We start from the raw sequence: 18,282 nt of genomic DNA on the forward strand, positions 1-18,282 counted from the left end.
AGAGCAACAAAAATTTCCAAACATTCTGGGAAACAACAGTTACCAGCATTTTATTTTGCCAAGTGAGAGTGTTAAAAATAAAGGTAAATAAAACAATACATCATTATATTTTCATGAAGGGACACATGAACAAGAGTAAAAGATGTAAGTGAATAAACTACTTTTTTTAAAAAAAACTTGGGACAAATTTCAGAAAATTGTCTTTATATCTCTTTAGATCAATGAAAACTTTGTCATGTACCAAGAGTTCTGAGGATTAGCCTTTAGAAACCTGTATTTTCAGTCATTTATAGGAATTCAGTTATCCATAGAGTTTTCCCAAGACTACATATGGAGAAGGCTGTAGAAAACAAAAATAAAATTAACATATGGGAAAGAGGTAACTCCAACTTGACCACCTCAATAAAGCAGAACAGATATAAAGTGAGTCACACAAGTTTTTTGGCTTCTCAGGGCATATAAAAGTTATGTTTACATTACACTGTAGTCTATTAGATGTGCCAGCAGCATTAACAATGTATATACCTTCATTGAAAAATATGTTATTGCTGAAGAATGCTAACCGTTGTCATCTGAGCCTTTAGAGAGTCGTAGTAGGAACATCAAAGATCACTGATTACAGATCAACATAACAAATATAATAATAATAAAGTTTAAAACAGCGGTCCCCAAACCTTTTTGGCACCAGGGACCGGTTTTGTGGAAGACAATTTTTCCACAGACTTGGTGGGGGGGTGGGGTTGTTCAGGTGGTAATACAAGCAATGGGGAGCGATGGGGAGCAGCAGATGAAGATTTGCTTGCCCGCTACTCACCTCCTGCTGTACGGCCCAGGGGTGGGGAACCCTGGTTTAAAACATTGTGAGAATTACCAGTGTAACACAGAGACGTGAAGAAAGGAAATGCCGGTGGGAAAATGGCAAAGACAGATTTGCTTGATGCAGTATGCCACAAACCTTCAATTTGTAAAAAACACATTATCTGCGAAGTGTAAGAAAGCAAAGTGCAATAAAACGAAGTATGCCTGTAAAAGATGTAAGGAAGTCCACGAAGGAACAAGTAAAACTTTAAAAAAGCATGTTGAACAAAAAAGGATACCCCTCCCCTTACTGGGGATTACTTTAAGAGTAATGGTTACTTGACATGGTTAATTCTCCACTTTCCTTTATAATCTTGTTGAATCTCTTTTAATTTGGAACCTGACCTCCCTTTCTGTTACTGCTAACCATCCTCCACCCTCCGGACAGGGGTGGGCAAGATATATTCTCCCTGAGGAAAACAAATGACTTGATATTTTCTTTGCCAAACACAAGTAATACCTGAACAGCTGCTAAGAATAGAGTTCACTTTTCCAGACTCCAGCCTTGAGACAAATCAGTATTTGATGAGACAAGCTCAGCTATGTTTCAGATTTTAACCATATAATCAAAATCTTGGGTTTTGTCCCCAGCTTTACTGAGACATAATTGACATATAATATTGTCTCAGTTTAAGGTATACAATGTGATGTCGAGGACCACTAACATAACAGAAAGGCACATTTTGAAACATATAAACCAAATACCAAATATTTTTACTTTTAACCCATAGTTCAGTACACTCTACAGTCCATCCAAAACTGGCTCCGAAAATTAAATATTAAGATAAATTAATCTACTTTATGCTTAACATTAAAAAAAATTAACTTATATTCTAAAACCAAGTGTAATTAGCACTCTGTGGAGCGTACACTGCCAAAGGTTAATGTAACTATAAATTTTAAATAGATATATATCTGTATGTGTATGTATATGTCTATATATTGTATAAGAACAATTAAAAAACACAGGTCCATCAGCAATCAGATGAACAAATGACCTTATTCGCAAGTTTATTTCTTTCTCAAATTCCCTGCAGATGCTGTTTAGAGACCATATAAAGTAATAAAGAAAGTGATAGAATGACCACTTTTTTTTTTAAAGGATCAAAGTTCAGTGGTCTTCAGACTGAAGTCTCTATTTATATGAAGAGAGTTACTTGAGTCTGTGCAGTTTTAAGAGAATCAATTTCCAGATCCTCAACTTCCATACAAAGTTTTGCCTAAAGTGATCTGCCTGAAAATTTCCAAGTTAACAGATAGTCCATTTCTCACATTACAGAAGAAAGAACCTACTCCTTCTTACCTATCCCTAAGGTACACTACCTGAAGATATGAAACCTCCAGGTGACAAGAGAGAAGTCTCTTTCAATGACTAATCAAACACTATAACATAAACCTGTAAGAGTGTATCTCCAAGTATTAAACATGTTTCTATTAAGGGCATGGTGTGGTGTTAGGTGTTAGAAACATGGTATTTGGGTCCCTGTCAGGATGCTCTGAATTAAGATATATAGCAAAGGGAGGTGGATGGAGAACTGGCAATTTCTGTTTAATGACTTTATGTTTTCCACTCTGAGCTACCTGAAACCTCAATCTCTCCGTGCCACCATTATCAAAGGATGCATTGCTAGGGAGAAAAAAGTCCCACGGGAGCAATAAATATAGAACATCAATAAGAAGCCCAGACTCACATTTGCTTACTTTACATATTTAAATATCAGCCATTCTTTTCAGTTCTCTGTGGATGGGTCCATAGCTATAAAGAAAGGCACCTTACATTGGCTAAAGCACCATAAATTGCTGGTACTAATTTTATTTTCCCAAAAATTCAACTGGAATGAATAGCTAACATTTTCAAGACAATACTAGATACAATCAAAGGATAAAAATTCCAAGTGACTTCTTTCAGATTCAGAATGTATCATTCAATAAAGTAGTAAAAAACTATTTAACAAATCATGTATCAATACCTGTTCTAATTACAACCATTCCCCAGTTGGTTCAATCTTCAAAAATATTTATTTTTCTATTACTTAAGTAAAATTAAATAATATACTAACTCCTGGGGCCATCTGCTTTTTAGCAGTATAAACTTTTTTATTATTTTCATAGGCAAAGTTTAGACATGATTCATCTCATTAAGAAATACATTTCCAATAGAATCCTGCTTTTCATGTTTTCACTTGGATTATAGTTTAACTCAAGTAATCCACATTAGAATTCTGTATATGCAGAAGAATTTTTAACAACACTATAAGGTTCACTATTTTTCTCTGAATTACCTTACCTGCATCCAACAGTAAAAAATATCCCAACAGCACTATTTTAAAAGCCTTAAATTCGAACTATGGAAGAAAAAATTCCTTAGTTCTAGCACATTAACAAATGTTTAAAAGAAAAAAATCAAACATTAAGTGCATATGCTTAATGTATGCATTTAACGAAAGATATGTACTGACTGTACATTTTGCTTTAACATGTTATAAAATTACCAGTGGCTTTAATTGTGTATGTTTTTCTTTTAAACAGTTAAAAAGTCCATAAACTAGTGAAATGCATTTAAAATGGATTCAATTTTATGGACAATATTCACTATGATGGATATTTATATTTCTGTGCTAAATAATACTTGTTTGATACAAATTCTGCTAAAAAAAATAGATTAAAAACGTTGCCTTTTTTCATGCACTGAACCTTACCGCAAGTAGAATCTTGTATTTTAACTATTTTAAAAAGTCAATTTTTAAAATGGCAGTAGTAAATTCCTAGAAGTCAGTTTTGCAAAGCATGAGTTACCAATCACCTATATCGAAACCTTTAAGCGTTTAAAAAAAATGACAGGGGGTGGGGGTGGGGCTGGATTCCCTGGCGGTCCAGTGGTTAGGACTCCACACTTCCACTGCAGGGGGCATGGGTTTGATCCCTGGCTGGGGAACTAAGATCCCACGTGCTGTGTGGCACGGCCAAAAAAAAAACAACCCCAAAACCAAAAAAATCATCTAGGGTGCTCATTAAAAATAAAAACTCTCAGGCCCATCCCACATGTACTGAATCTGAATCTCTTGATAATGATTGAGTCTAGAAATTTACCTTTTTACCAATTACTCTGGGACTTCCCTGGTGGCACAGTGGTTAAGAATCCGCCTGCAAATGCAAGGGACTTGGGTTCAAGCTCTAGTCCGGGAGGATCTCACATGCCGCGGAGCAACTAAGCCCATGCACCACTACTACTGAGCCTGCACTCTAGAGCCCGTGTACCACAACTACTGAGCCTGCACTAGAGAGCCCATGCTCCGCAATGAGAAGCCCACCCACTGCAAAGAAGAGCAGCCTCCACTCTCTGCAACTAGAGGAAGTCAGAGTGCAGCAACAAAGACCCAACGCAGCCAAAAATAAATAAATTAATTTTTAAAAAAAAGCAATTGCTCTTGGGAGATCTCTAAAGCCAGAAAATCTAGAAACTGATTAATAAAGTTCCTCAAATAAGCACGCTAATAATAGTGTAAGAAGAAATTCAAAATTAAGAAAGAGATTAGGTGCTACAACCCAAACATCATGAAGAAAATAAATGCAGAGTTAGGTCCAAGATCAGTTTTAAAAGAGAACTGCTTGTGACTCTGCCAATGATTATTAACGCTTTCTGCACTTTCTTATGGAACTTAGGGCCACTGCGGAGACATAACTAAAAAAGCAAAAAGGAACATTTTTCTCTTCCATTATAAGGAATGCTGACCACTATAACACAGTATTGCTACTTTGAGAACTTGCTTCCCTTATTATTTATTATGCAGATGATCCTTCAGGATTACCTTCTAATAGTATCAATACATAACACCTGGCTAAAAATGTACATACACTGTTAAAATGGTTTTCGTAATACTTATGGTCTTCAACAACCCCAAATAAAGGAAAAACAGGGAACAGACATGGTTACCAAGTCTATACCAGCTAACTCACCAGCCTCCTCACACATCTCTTTTCCCTACACCATCATAAAACCACCATCTTGAAGATACTAGCTCGGGTGGGTGAAGCTATACACTCAGGAGTCACTCACACCACTCTAACAACCAACAGAAGAAATCCAAACTCCAGCTAATTTACTCCCTGGAAATATACAATAGGAATAGAAAAGGTAACCAAGACTACAATAATTAAATGTTCCTTTTGTTTGGTCCTGTCCCTTATTTCTATATAATCTTCTAGTAAATACTCTGCTCCCAAAATGGTTTATTTTAAAAAGACATAATAGGGGCTTCCCTGGTGGCGCAGTGGTTGAGAGTCCGCCTGCCGATGCAGGGGACACAGGTTCGTGCCCCGGTCTGGGAAGATCCCACATGCCACGGAGCGGCTGGGCCCGTGAGCCATGGCCTCTGAGCCTGCGCATCCGGAGCCTGTGCTCCGCAAAGGGAGAGGCCACAACAGTGAGAGGCCCACGTACCGCAAAAAAAATAATAAAAAAATAAAAAAAAATAAAAAGACATAATAAAAGGTAGAAGCTCTATGTTTAGTCTCCTTAAAGAGATTGTGGTATGTTTACCTTAAGAGTAAAATGGGTTTAAGGGTTACTTGGTAGAAACTGTTCTCTTCCCTTAAAAAAAAAATGCTGAAGGAGCTATCTGATTTCTAATTGGGGATCGATTAAATGTGTTATGTAGATTAAGAGGATGGCAAAGACCAGAAGAGAATGTATGGCTTAAGGGACAAGGTTATAAAACTACACTTCCTCCAACAAACAAAACTTGACAATATAAATTTGGCTGTTGTACCTAAAGAACATTATCCCAATTTTCTACTGAGTAGCCAAGAGGAATTTGATGAAACAATATGATTATTTACTACATAAATAATACCTTTTCTGGAGGAAACAATGTATACTTACTTAGTAAGCTGCCCTTTATTCTTGTTATTATCAACTCCATTATAAGTCACAGCTGCCAGTTTTCTGCTCCGGTAGTTCTCATAGTGTACATTATTAGTGACATCTTTCAAGTCCTGCATGTGTGTTCTGTCATAAATAAATGACACATCAAGAGTTTGCTTCTATTAAGAAAGCTTTGGTGTAAATTCTAAATTTTAGCAAAACAAAAATTTCAGACTTAAAATGAGCAAAAGACTATTCTTAAGGAAGATGGCATTCATCTGTCTTCATTCACATGTAAGGCAGAGTAAGACACAATGAGCTAACCTGACACCAATGAAAAATTAGGTTCCAGATGAAAGTTTAGGAACATAAATCCTCTCAAAGCAGTTACTAAAGAATGACATTTCTAAAGAAGAGTATTTATCTTTTTAGTATATATTTTACTAGAGAAGGAAAAGTAGATTAGCTCCTAATAAAGTTCACAAAGCAAAAGAAATTGCTTTCCTTTTAGCAATATTATTAATATTTGAGTTTTTATTCAGGTAATACATAGGGACACTTTATTATCACATATCAAGTTGGATGCAAACTGGGGAATTTTAATTTTGAGTAAATTTCTGTTTATTCAAATTGTCCAGTAAATGTGGTATTTTGGTTAAATGAATGTATGCTCATAGCGTATCTATCATACATAAAATCAATCCATAGGAGACAACAATACGATACATGAGACAATTTCATCATTCCTTAATGTTTCAAGATGCTAGAAGACTCCCTGAGCTGCGCTCTACGGTATCCTTTACCAATGCAGCAGTGTTTTTGGAAAAACGTGGTGTGGGAGTTCTCTGTATCATTTGATCTTCCTTTTTCTCATCATCCATTCCTGCACCTGCAATCCCCCATCTTTCATCTCCACCACTTTACCAAAATCCCCTTATGGGAGACAAATATAAAGGTGTTACTCTGTATTTATTCTTCCTGATATCCAGGAAACAGTTACTACTACTTTCCCTTTTGTAAACAGAATGTGATGTTCAATTACTCTGATTCACCTAGTATTGGACATTTCCATGCAGTTTTCTGATAGTTTAACTCCTCCTATTTCTAAGACTGGGTTTTCCATGCCTCATCTCCCTTTATACTCTGTCCCTTGATGAATATATCCTCTCTACGGCCACTAGAGTTACACCTAAAGCTCTATCCTTCTGTACTTCAGTCAAGTCAGACAGTTCCTTACTCCTAGCATATCCAATGACTGGGACTGAATAGTTCATGTTAATTTGTCACTGACTCTCGAACTTCAGAATTCTACTGCTTTGGGAGCTCTCTTTGCAGTCTCGAAGTCAAACCACTCTAACTCAGGACAACTTTCTCCTTGGCTGTCAGTCATTTTTTGGTACCAGTATATGTTATAGGTGATACCACATAATGTTTTCAACTATACTGTAAACACCCCCTTTTACAAAAAACATGCCATCACCTTTTGTACTCTTGCCACAGATAGTACATAATGGGCCCTTTAAAAAGAACTGATTTGAAGCTGAGTTATGATAAACATGTTGACTTTCCAGAATTACTGTTATCAGTCTCTCTAAGCAGAGAATAATAACTGTGCCAATATGAAACAATCTTCTTGTAATTTTAAAATATTATATATTATCTCATCAATGAATCACTGAAAAATAACTAAAGGACCTGAGGTAAAGTACTTTAGTAGCTGAAATACAAGATGTATAAAATAAAAATAAGGTGGACTTATTAACTAGTTGTTAAACTATTTTTGTTAATGTCATCAACATTTTAGATAGTGAAATATTTTTCCCTTTCACTAAAATAACTTTCTTTATGATTACCTGGTTCTGGTATTTTTCAGGATATAGAAATCTCTATTTCCACTTACTTAAATATTTTACTTTATCCTTTTAAAAATCAACTCGTTCCTCCATTCTGAAAATAATAATATAGTTTTCTCCACAGTTTCTGGAATTTATTCATCTTTTCCATTTCTTATTGCTGATAACAAAGCACTCTCTTCTCTCCTTTTGTTTTCCTTCCCTATTTGATTTCTGCACTGTCCACTGCCATATCCTGAAACTATTTTTATCAAGTTTTCCTCTTTCCATTGTCTTCCTTGCTTTGCCTGCAACAGCTAGTTCTATTAGCAAAGTGACACAGCTTTGAACTTGAACCTTTCTTAGAAGCAACCACTACTCCTAAATTTAACCTGCAGGATTTCAATTATTTGGAACTTACAGACATATGGAACAATGGCATTGATACTTCCTTCATGTATTTATTAAATATCCACTAGGTACCTTTATCATAAAGACATGAGCTACATAATATACACATCTTTCTCATCTCTCCTCCGAACTTAAAAGGTAAAGCAATATTTATTTAGGAATTTATTTAGGAATATTTATTCCTAAGCTTACCATTTTCAAAGCATACTTATCAAGGATGTTTTACATGTCTCAAAGACTATAAATGAAAAATTGTGTTAAGAAGCCAAATGAACATCTAGCATAAGTGAACATTTATGCCTTAGGAAAGAAAAACAAGTGTGCTAAAGCAAATTTAACAAATAAATGAATTTTTTATTAAGCAAAATTGCCTAATCATCTACCTCAAGGAGCTGAAGCCAATATCTTCATCCTACTTGTTAAAAACGTTAAGTAGGACCACTCCCAATCCCACAAATAAACATTTAATGACTGTATTTATCCTAATCCATCTTAAGGCATCTATTTCCATGAATCTCTTCCTATCTGACCCACTCCATGATAACATACCACTTACCACTTACTCTGAGTTTCTTTAATACATCTAAGCAACCTCATCACAGCACACATCTACTTATATATTACATAATTTTAGAACTTTTTATATTTTCATACATGTATGATTGTCCTGTTGCTTTCCTGTACTAAATCTTCGTGCAGGAATGGTCCTTCCTGCTTATAATGCTTCCATACTAGTGAGTCCCACTCACCAGATGTCACTGTGTACCTTCAAATATTCTAAGTCTAGCTTCTGACTCAGTAACTAGCCTTCCTTTCTATAGTATTTTAGGTATATAGGCAATTACTGATTGCACATTTTAAAAACACATAAGACAAAGTTATAGAATATCATTGTGTCAGGCACTAGGCAAGCAGCATAGATTTAAAATTGAGGAAAAGAATAAAATCAGAGGGAATGTACTGGCAATTAATACTTATGAAACATTCCTTACATATATAATGTCATAAGAGATTATTAGTTCTTCTGAGGTCACATCTTAAAAATGGAAGTGAAAGGAAAGAGTTCGTAAAAGAACCTGAAGTGTTCTATTCTCAAAACCAAGACGTGAACACCCTTTCATATGCATTTGCTCTTCTCCCACTGTGTGAGGCATGGCAACCCCAATGGCTGAATTAACTCCATCATCCACTTTCTACCAAAACACCTTGTCATGAGCTCTTTTGAGAAAAACCAATTACATGGCAATCTCTTTGATTTCAAAATTCACTTCCATCTCTTGTATATTTCTTGAGGTAGCAGTTTGACTCATATTTTCCCCCACTTTTAAGAATGATCTTATTCTTATTCCATGATTTCCAATTATCATCAATATGCATGTTACTACTTCAACATTAAGAGATTCCTGTGTTTTGGGAAAGTGGATAGTATGAAAATGAACAGACACCAACTTAAGATGGCCATCTAAAACTGGAGGTTGAAGAGAACAGTACATAGTGAGGGTCTGGAGAAGCAAGCAAGATGAGAGAGGAGAGAAGTAGCAAAAGGGTATGAAATGACATGAGAAAGGAATTTATCTCAGCATGAAAACACTGAGGTTCATTTTGATGCCCTTTCTGTTCCTTGCCCACTAATGTCTCTGGTTCTTTTCAACTTTTTCTTCAGGATTTCCTCTCTGCTACTGATTTTCTAATTCAGGTCCTGGTCCTCTCATCAGAAAAACCTCAATGTCCTGTTCTCACATGCTTTCCTTCTCTTTCATCAGGTGCACAAGGTACAATTTAGGAGTAATGTTTTCCCTCCTGGGAGGAAGATCAGTTTTGTTCACAGTGTTCCAGTAACAAAAACGCTCCACTCACCAGCTACCAAGCTATGTATTTTTAAATATTCAAAGTCAAGTTTTTGACCCAAAACTTAGCCTTCCCTTCCACAGTTTTCACATTAAAGAAGAGCAAAAGCCTTTTCCTTTCCACTTTCCATACCTCTTTCAGTATTAAACCTTAACACAAAGTATAATGATCAAGAGATCCATTTTCCTATATATCCCTAGCCACACAGCCTATTTTGTATTTTTGCTCTTGACTTCAAAACCCTGGCAAAATAACCCAAGTTGTCTCCATGCAGTGCTTACTTCAGTGCTAGAATGAAGATACCACTTTAAATTAGCTAAATTTATAGAAGACAAAAAGTTAAATCTGTCTAACTCTAATTTTATTTCGGGGAAGAAAATATTTGTTATTTTCATCATTACTCACACTTACCTTATCAACATATTTCTTAGAATTGTAAAATCACAATGTTCACCATTTTCAACTATAAAAAAAATAGATCACATACATTATTTCCACTCAACCCAGTCTTTTCAAAGGAAACTGGGTGTTAACAATGAGAGAATATGCAAAATAGCTTAGACCAATTTTTCATTAAGATTTAACACTGTAACAGTACTTAATTTAAGGGCACATCAGACGACTGATTAAACTACTTTATTGTAGTTTAATCCTCAATGATAAAATATAAACCTAACAAATGAGCTCTTCAAAAGCAAACAATTTTGACATTTTGAAAGAGGACATCATATATTTCTCTTTATTGGATGAAAATATATTTATTCCATAATAAAATGCATTTTAAAAGTTCAGTGTTGGGGGTAAGCAAGGGATCACTTTAGAAAAACCTCCCTAAGGTAACCAGAATGAAAATTTGAGCCAAGAACATTAAGGTCCTTTATTTTTTAAAAATGTATCACTAAAAGAACTCTTTGGTGGGGGAGGTACCTAAAACTAAAGATACAAAGCAATTTCTTCTGTGCATATATCTAAGGGCTGTACTAGTTCTAAAGCTTCAGCTTAGCAACTGAAGGTTACATGGCAATGAGAGAACTGGAAATGAGCACAGTATCACTGGTCGGGAAAGTCACTGATAACAACAGTAACTTGGAAAATATTCTAAAAATTACAGAATTTTTCAAAGTAATACCAACAAATAGAACAATCAAGACTCAAATCTTGATTCCAGGTTACTATATCACAGAAGATTAAATATTAGTAAAACCAGTATAATAAATACAAATTTAGGGAAACATGTCTATTGCCAAGAAGGGTTGTTGAGAATTGATGCTATAACTAAGATTTTATTGTTGTTTAACACTCCTTAAAAAATTAGTAGAGGATCTCTTAATAATGAAATTTTTTTGCTCTAAAGATGTGATGCCAAAAAAGGTGACTTCTGTCCTTAGGAAAAGAAACTGAATGTTTTAATTGAGCTTCTGACAGTTGTTCTCATTCTTGAGGGTCCCAGACCCATCTGAGACTCAGATAAAAGTGACAGGCCTTTTCTCCAAAATTGTTCTCAATTTCAGAAGGTTTATTAGATCCCTTGGAAGCAATCTTTGGTCCCCACGTAAAGAACTCCTGCATTATAAAAGATTTCAAACAAAAAAAACAGGAATAGACTTAATGGTGAGGCAGAGGTGGGAGGGTGGGTACTGACAAGTGGCTTCTGAAGTACTACACCATTAAGATTTAACACATACTTGCCTGACTTAGTAGGACACAAGGTCTGAGAAACTTGAGGAAATGAGACTCGATGAAATTGAATTCAGAACTATCTTTGAAAATCTAGACTATATCAATGCAGTATGCATATCATACTACTTACTATAAATACAAATATTTTTAATCACATTTGTGAGATCTTATAGAGAGCCATTCACTGAAGAAAACCTTACCTTCAGCAACACCCCAAGGATACTGCCTTCCTCTGACCCTTTTGCCATTAACTTCAATGATAGTATTACTACCTACCACAGCAAGAGGTAAACGGTCCTATAAAACAAAGTACTCTGTTCAAATATATCTCTGTAGTCCTCACAAATTCAAGAACAAAGAAGTTACATTACTCAACAGTTAAGCAAAAAACAATTATTACCCCAACAGTTTCTGCATTCATTTTTATAGGCCATTCAATTACTATTTAGTAAAATGCCATTATATGGTATTGTCACCAATGTAAACAATAAATAAAATATTTTCACTGAAAATTTAAGAATATTAAAGCATATGCTGATCAAATTATTTGTTAAAACATCATTCCAAAAAGCTGCCCCATGTTGGAAAAATTAAAAAGGATAAAAAATATATTAGCAGTTAGAGGAAAACAATGAGGCTCGCGCGGCTAGCTTGCCTACCTGATCACAAACCAACCCTAACAGCCCTGGAGGCAGAGAATGCCATTAGTTAGTACATTATTTTTAGGTCCAGGGTACTTAGGAAACCACTATAATTTAAAAATACAGAAAATTATGTCGGTATGGATTTTTGGTTGATTCTTATGAAAGGACAAAAGAAAACATATTTTTGGCTCTTAAAACAAAGATTAAGCATAACAGTGCTTAAAAACAAATCCTTTCCCTTCTTATTACGCCCCCCCTTTTCTTTCCCATTACCTGTTTTTAGGGGGAAAAATTATAAAATATAAAATCAGTTAACTGAAAACCACATGAAGACAAGAATTATGTTATTCATCTCTCTATTCCATATAATGCTTTATGATACATAATAGCCAAACAAAGTTAATCATAAAGTTGAATTCAATACTGAATAATCTATTTATTTTGTAAGTCAACGTTTAAAAACACTGATATTTTTGGTCTTTCCAGCAGCTATTATAGTATTTTTAAGTCCCTAAAACATTTTAGTATCTGTATGGGAATGAACCTACCTTTATCTTTTTAACAAGCTTATTTTCTTCTTCATCATCTGTCTCTGGGAATTCATATATTTTAATTTTATGTTCTTGGATTTCTTTCATTATCTAAAATGAAAGAGGAAGTCAGCAAAAGAGCATCACACATAATTTTAGTACATTAACCTTATTTTTATTATATTCTTAAACTCCTGAGTCCTCAGTTCCAGTTCCTTTACTGTTTTCCAATGATGCAAAATGTAATCTAAAACCAAAGTACTATGCTAGTCTTTTTTTTAACCATAAAGTTGATATATAAAAGTACCATTCCAATTACTGCATAAGTGTTAAAGTCATATGATTATAATACCAAAAGAGTTCTAAAAATGATGTAAGAACTCAGAAAGGGCTTTCTCTAGCTGATTTCTACTCTAATGGCTTTAGGTCATTTATAATGACTGAGATACTTCCTCTAGATCAACTCTTACCAACTGTTTTATTCATCTGAATCAACAAAGCTTAAACTTACCTAAAATTTTTAGTAGAATTTAGCAAAGGTAAGTAAAATTAAGTATAGCATTGGCTCCAGGAAAAAAAAAAGTGCACACTTATCAGAAAATATCCTTGCATGTATATGTGCATACACACAAATCAAGGAGCAACACATATAAGATCAAGCAAGCACACAGGGAGAAAACATGCCCTGGAAATGAAGAAGCTAATGAGTTTATAATAATAATCAAAGAGAGTGCAGAAAAAAGAAAGACATACTTATTAATAACATCAGAATGACCTAGTTCAAATTAAATTGTCTTGTCCAAAATCACTCCAAATTCTAATAAGAATACAGACATCCAAATAATGTTGAATACCTATTCAAACTCGTAACAAACTGATGGCTAATATACCTATAACTAGCTACCTGCCTGTAATGGTAGTTCAGCACTACTCTCACTGCCAGGGTCCCCAGCAGCAGTAAAGGGAACCTAAACAAAATGTGCGACATGGTTACTAAAGCAGACAGAAGTAAAATTGCCACTGAGAAAAACAGGACCACATATCTTTTACAATTGGGTTATATATGTCTATATACAAAAAAACCCCAAGAAGATAAATGATGAGATGTCAAATACATGACTAGAAGTAGAAAGGAACACTAGCAGCTAGCTCTAGGAGCAGTGGTTCTTAATCAGAGGTTGTATATTAAAATGGCCTGAGTGAGCATCTTCAAAATAATGAATACAAAAGCCCTATCTTAACCTACAGAACCAATTGGTAGAGATATGCTCCAGTAACTCATTTTGAAAAAGTTCTCTTGATGACTGTGATAAACACCCTTGGTTAAAAACATTTTTTAGGGCTTCCCTGGGGGCGCAGTGGTTAAGAATCCGCCTGCCAATGCAGAGGACACGGGTTTGAGCCCTCGTCTGGGAAGATCCCACATGCTGCGGAGCAACTAAGCCCGTGTGCCACAACTACTGAGCCTGAGCTCTAGAGCCCACGAGCCACAACTACTGAGCCCGCATGCCCTAGAGGCCATGCTCTGCAACAAGAGAAGCCACCGCAATGAGAAGCCCGTGCACTGCAATGAAGAGTAGCCCCCACTTGCCGCAACTAGAGAAAGCCCGTGTGCAGCAATGAAGACCCAACACAGCCAAAAGTAAATAAATAAAATAAATAAATTTTTTTTTAAAGTTTTTTAAAAGCATAAACGAAGTAAAAGAAAATTGTACAACCCTACAATGTGACCAATCCGGAAGTAGAGATCATTGCTTATTCGTCTTTAGAACAAATACAAATCAAGGTACATACAAATCAAGACAGAAGAGGAGAAATGTTATTATATGATTAGTATTTGAACTTAGAAACAGCACATTACAAAATAAAAATGGAGTGAATAAACATAAAATAAAAACATATACTCCTGGTAGAAATACCAGATATATGTAGTAAAAATGATACACTAAAACATTCTCAAAATTTATACAGATTTAACACAATTTCAAAGCAAACACAGGCTTTTGTTTTTGTAATAGGTTTCAAGTTATTCTAAAATTCATACTGAAAAAGGTGAACCAAAGTATCTTGTTACAAAGGGGACTATAAGGACAATAAGAGATAATTAACTCTAAGATCTATTTAAAAATATTATACAACATAGCCACAGTTTAAAAGACATAAAACTGGCCTAAAATTTAAAAATAGGAAATTGGAATAGGAAAGTATAATAGTTCCAGAAACTGACCCTACATTTCATAAAATATAATATATAATAAACCAAACACAACAATGAGGGAAAAATAAACCCCTGCTTTAAAGTGTTCAGCTTTTGGGCTTCCCTGGTGGCGCAGTGGTTGAGAATCCGCCTGCCGATGCAAGAGACACGGGTTCGTGCCCCGGTCTGGCAGGATCCCACATGCCGCGGAGCGGCTAGGCCCGTGAGCCATGGCCACTGAGCCTGCGCGCCCGAAGCCTGTGCTCCGTAACGGGAGAGGCCACAACAGTGAGAGGCCCGCGTACCACAAAAAAAATTTTTTTTTTTAATAAAAAAATAAAGTGTTCAGCTTTTCTGGAAAATTAAATTAAATCAAATTAGGTACCACTTTATTCCAAAAAAGTTTAAAAAATAAAAATGACAATGCTGGCAAGACATTGGAACAAATATACCCGTTATAAAACGAATCTGACTGTTTTATTGGGAAAGCACCATGACAAAATGGGTAGGTGGGGGAGGGAGATAAAATAATCATACCCTTTCAAAAAGTAATCCTATTCCTGGGAATTCAGTCTAGGAAAGTAATTCTAAAGGGTGTGGGAGGGGTGCTGGTGGAAGCTATATGGAAACATCTAAAATAGCCTATTTAAATTGAAAGGATAAGGGCATATGATAATACTTACAGGCTCCTAGGAGAAAACTAAAGCAGAAGACTATTTTCAAGAGTTATTTTTAATACAGTGTAAACAACCATATAGTAAAATAGCAAGAGGAATACATTGTAACACATTATACTGAAAATACAAAAAACTGCAAATTACATGAATGGTATTAGAAACCCAAGAGTTCAAACTCATTCTACTTACCTGTTTCTTAAACTGTTGGCACTCCTCTGGTGTGAGTGTGTCTGCTTTGGCAATGAGTGGAATGATATTCACTTTTTCATGCAAACGCTTCATAAACTCAATATCCAACGGTTTAAGTCTGAAATACACAATATTTAATATGACTGGATGGATCAGTTTGGGAGAATAGATTCTTCACATCCCATTGTTAAATTACATACATTAGAACTACTTTACTTACTCATCAGAACACTCCCTGAAGGTGTATCGGGCCAGCAACAGTTAGGAAGAACAAGATTTCAAGAAGCATTGGAGTGGCTAAGAAGGCTTTGACTCCTGCCCTTTAACACCCTGGTCATAGGGTTTGGCCCTAAAGAAGAATTAGAAAAACCAGAAAGGCTCCTAATAGGCTTTCCTACAGCAGTCTCTACATTTAGTACTCAAAACTTGGGAAATCTTTGTTTTTAAATGAAAAATTTAGTCCTCCTTCACTTCTTGCTACCAACTATATTTCTCAGAGAAGAGGCTCAAAAGAGAATCTTCTTCTTCATCCTTTTTACCTATTACACTCTAACTGCTGCCTCCACTTTGCCATTATACTTTCAAGAAGGTCACCAAATACTACCATGCTGCAAATTAATTAGCAGCAGCCAATTCATAAATACTGTGGTGTGTACCAGTATTTTTTACTTTGCCCATTATGCAGCATTGACATTACTCCCTCACAAGCTGTTCACTTAGGGTAATTTTCAGGATCCTCTTTGTAAGCTAGTTTCCTTAATAGGTAAGTTCCTCAGAATTCTCTAGAAGATCTTCTCTTCTCACTCTGTATTCTGTAAGCTTATCATTAACTACAATTATTATCCTCTATGGGTCAATGACTCCCAAGTCTTTATACCCAGCTCAGATCTCACTCCTGTGTTCCAGGCTTGTGTCCACCCAGTGGAAATACTACTTGGACATCTCATTCTGGCACCTCAAAATCAAAAGCTCATCTGAGCCCTCACGTTTTCCCTCCCCTTCTGTGCTTTCTATCTCAGTGAACAGCATTACAATCCACCCAATTACTCAAGTCTGAAACCCAGAATTCCTCCTTCCTCTAATCCTCAATTCCAAAGATTCCCCAGGACCTGCTGAACAAATAAATATATTTATATATTTATCTCCATTTCCATTACTTTGATTCAGGCCACCAAAGTATACTTTTGGTATGGATAATGACAAGAATCTCTCTCTCCAAACCATGCACACTGCAGTCAGAATGGTTATTCTAAAATCTAGATCTGATCATCAGGTCATTCCTTGACTAAAAACCTTACTAAAGCCAGATTCTTTAGCTAGTGTGGCCTACAAGGCCTGTGAAAACAGCCTCTCCAGCTGTCCTCATCTCTTAGCATCCCTAAGCATTTTTGCTACCTCCTACTTCCAACGTGCCAGCCTTTTTGAACTTCTCAAAATTCCGTGAAAGCACCATACTTTGATCTCCGGCCATAGGCTACTACTGCCTTTGCCTGGAACACACTCCATTCCCATCCCCCTTCAACTTGGCTTGCCTAATTCCTAGTCATCCTTTAGGACCTAGCTTACTATTCTCATTTCCTCTGGAATTCTTCTCTAACCTAAGACTAAGCATCTTTCTAAGGGATCACAACACTTAATTTGCCACATAGTAACTGCTTACTTATGTATTTGTTTTTCCCATCTTCTCACTAGAAGATCCTCAAAAGCAAGGCTTTTGTCTCATTCATCTGTATCTCTTATATCTAATACAGTGTCAATACTTGAGAAGATATCCATTATCTGTTGACTAAAAAAGTAAGTTGCTGTGATTTTCCTTATATCTTTGAATAACTTTAAATAAAAACCAGCTGTTCCTCACATCTAGAATACACTGTAGACTAAAAATATTCTACAAAAATAAATGAAGGTAACAGCAATACTTTGCACAGAAATGTGGTATTCCTTAACTTTTATAAAACATGAGAAAAATGGAATAAAGATCTAATTTCATTATAAATTTTATTGACTAATATTTTAAAATAAAGAGAAAGCCCTTCTTAGGGTTCTCTTAGAGTACTATAGTTTAATATATATACAATGTTGGGTGTATTGGGGGTCCAGAGACTAATGAGGTATTCCTTTTTACTAACAAATAATACTATACTTCTTTGTAGTAGTGACGCTGACTGGCAGAAAGATGGGGTAAGGAGGCAGGAAGGCAGATACAGAGAAATAAGATAGCTACTTCCAATTCTAATTCTCATCTTAAATCCTCTGAATTTTGATATTGGCATTCAGAGAACACTACAGAAAAAACTTCAGAAAAGAGTGTGTGGCTGGAATAACACTATATTTATCTGTAAATAGCACCCTTACCTCACTAGTGCTAACTGAAAAACCTTTCGATTTTTGAGAAAAAAATTAAGTTTTGCTTGTTTTCATCAATCATTACATCACGACACTAAATATAAAAGCCATGGCCCAGTCAATCAATCTTAGATTTGTAAATTTTTAGGGTTCACCTTCCAGATTATACTCATGACAAATTTAAATTACCACCACTACCACCTCAT

General features: G+C 35.4%; 1 protein-coding gene across 11 annotated transcripts in view; it reads right to left on the reverse strand.

Annotated features, from left to right (window-relative positions):
* SEPTIN7 (septin 7) overlaps positions 1-18,282 on the reverse strand; it is a 115,384-nt gene that overhangs the window by 17,289 nt on the left and 79,813 nt on the right. For 10 of the 11 annotated variants that reach the window (XM_067042348.1, XM_067042347.1, XM_067042352.1 and 7 more), the window contains 5 exons: positions 15,731-15,848; positions 12,686-12,778; positions 11,694-11,790; positions 10,225-10,276; positions 5,741-5,866 (listed from right to left, as the gene is read on the reverse strand). In XM_067042348.1, coding sequence (XP_066898449.1) covers positions 5,741-5,866; positions 10,225-10,276; positions 11,694-11,790; positions 12,686-12,778; positions 15,731-15,848 — 486 coding nt within the window. The remainder of the gene's footprint in view (positions 1-5,740; positions 5,867-10,224; positions 10,277-11,693; positions 11,791-12,685; positions 12,779-15,730; positions 15,849-18,282) is intronic. The other variant, XM_067042350.1, reaches the window with a different exon arrangement.

The sequence above is a fragment of the Kogia breviceps genome, chromosome 9 (assembly GCF_026419965.1).
Source record: "Kogia breviceps isolate mKogBre1 chromosome 9, mKogBre1 haplotype 1, whole genome shotgun sequence".
Taxonomy (NCBI): Eukaryota; Metazoa; Chordata; class Mammalia; order Artiodactyla; family Physeteridae; genus Kogia; species Kogia breviceps.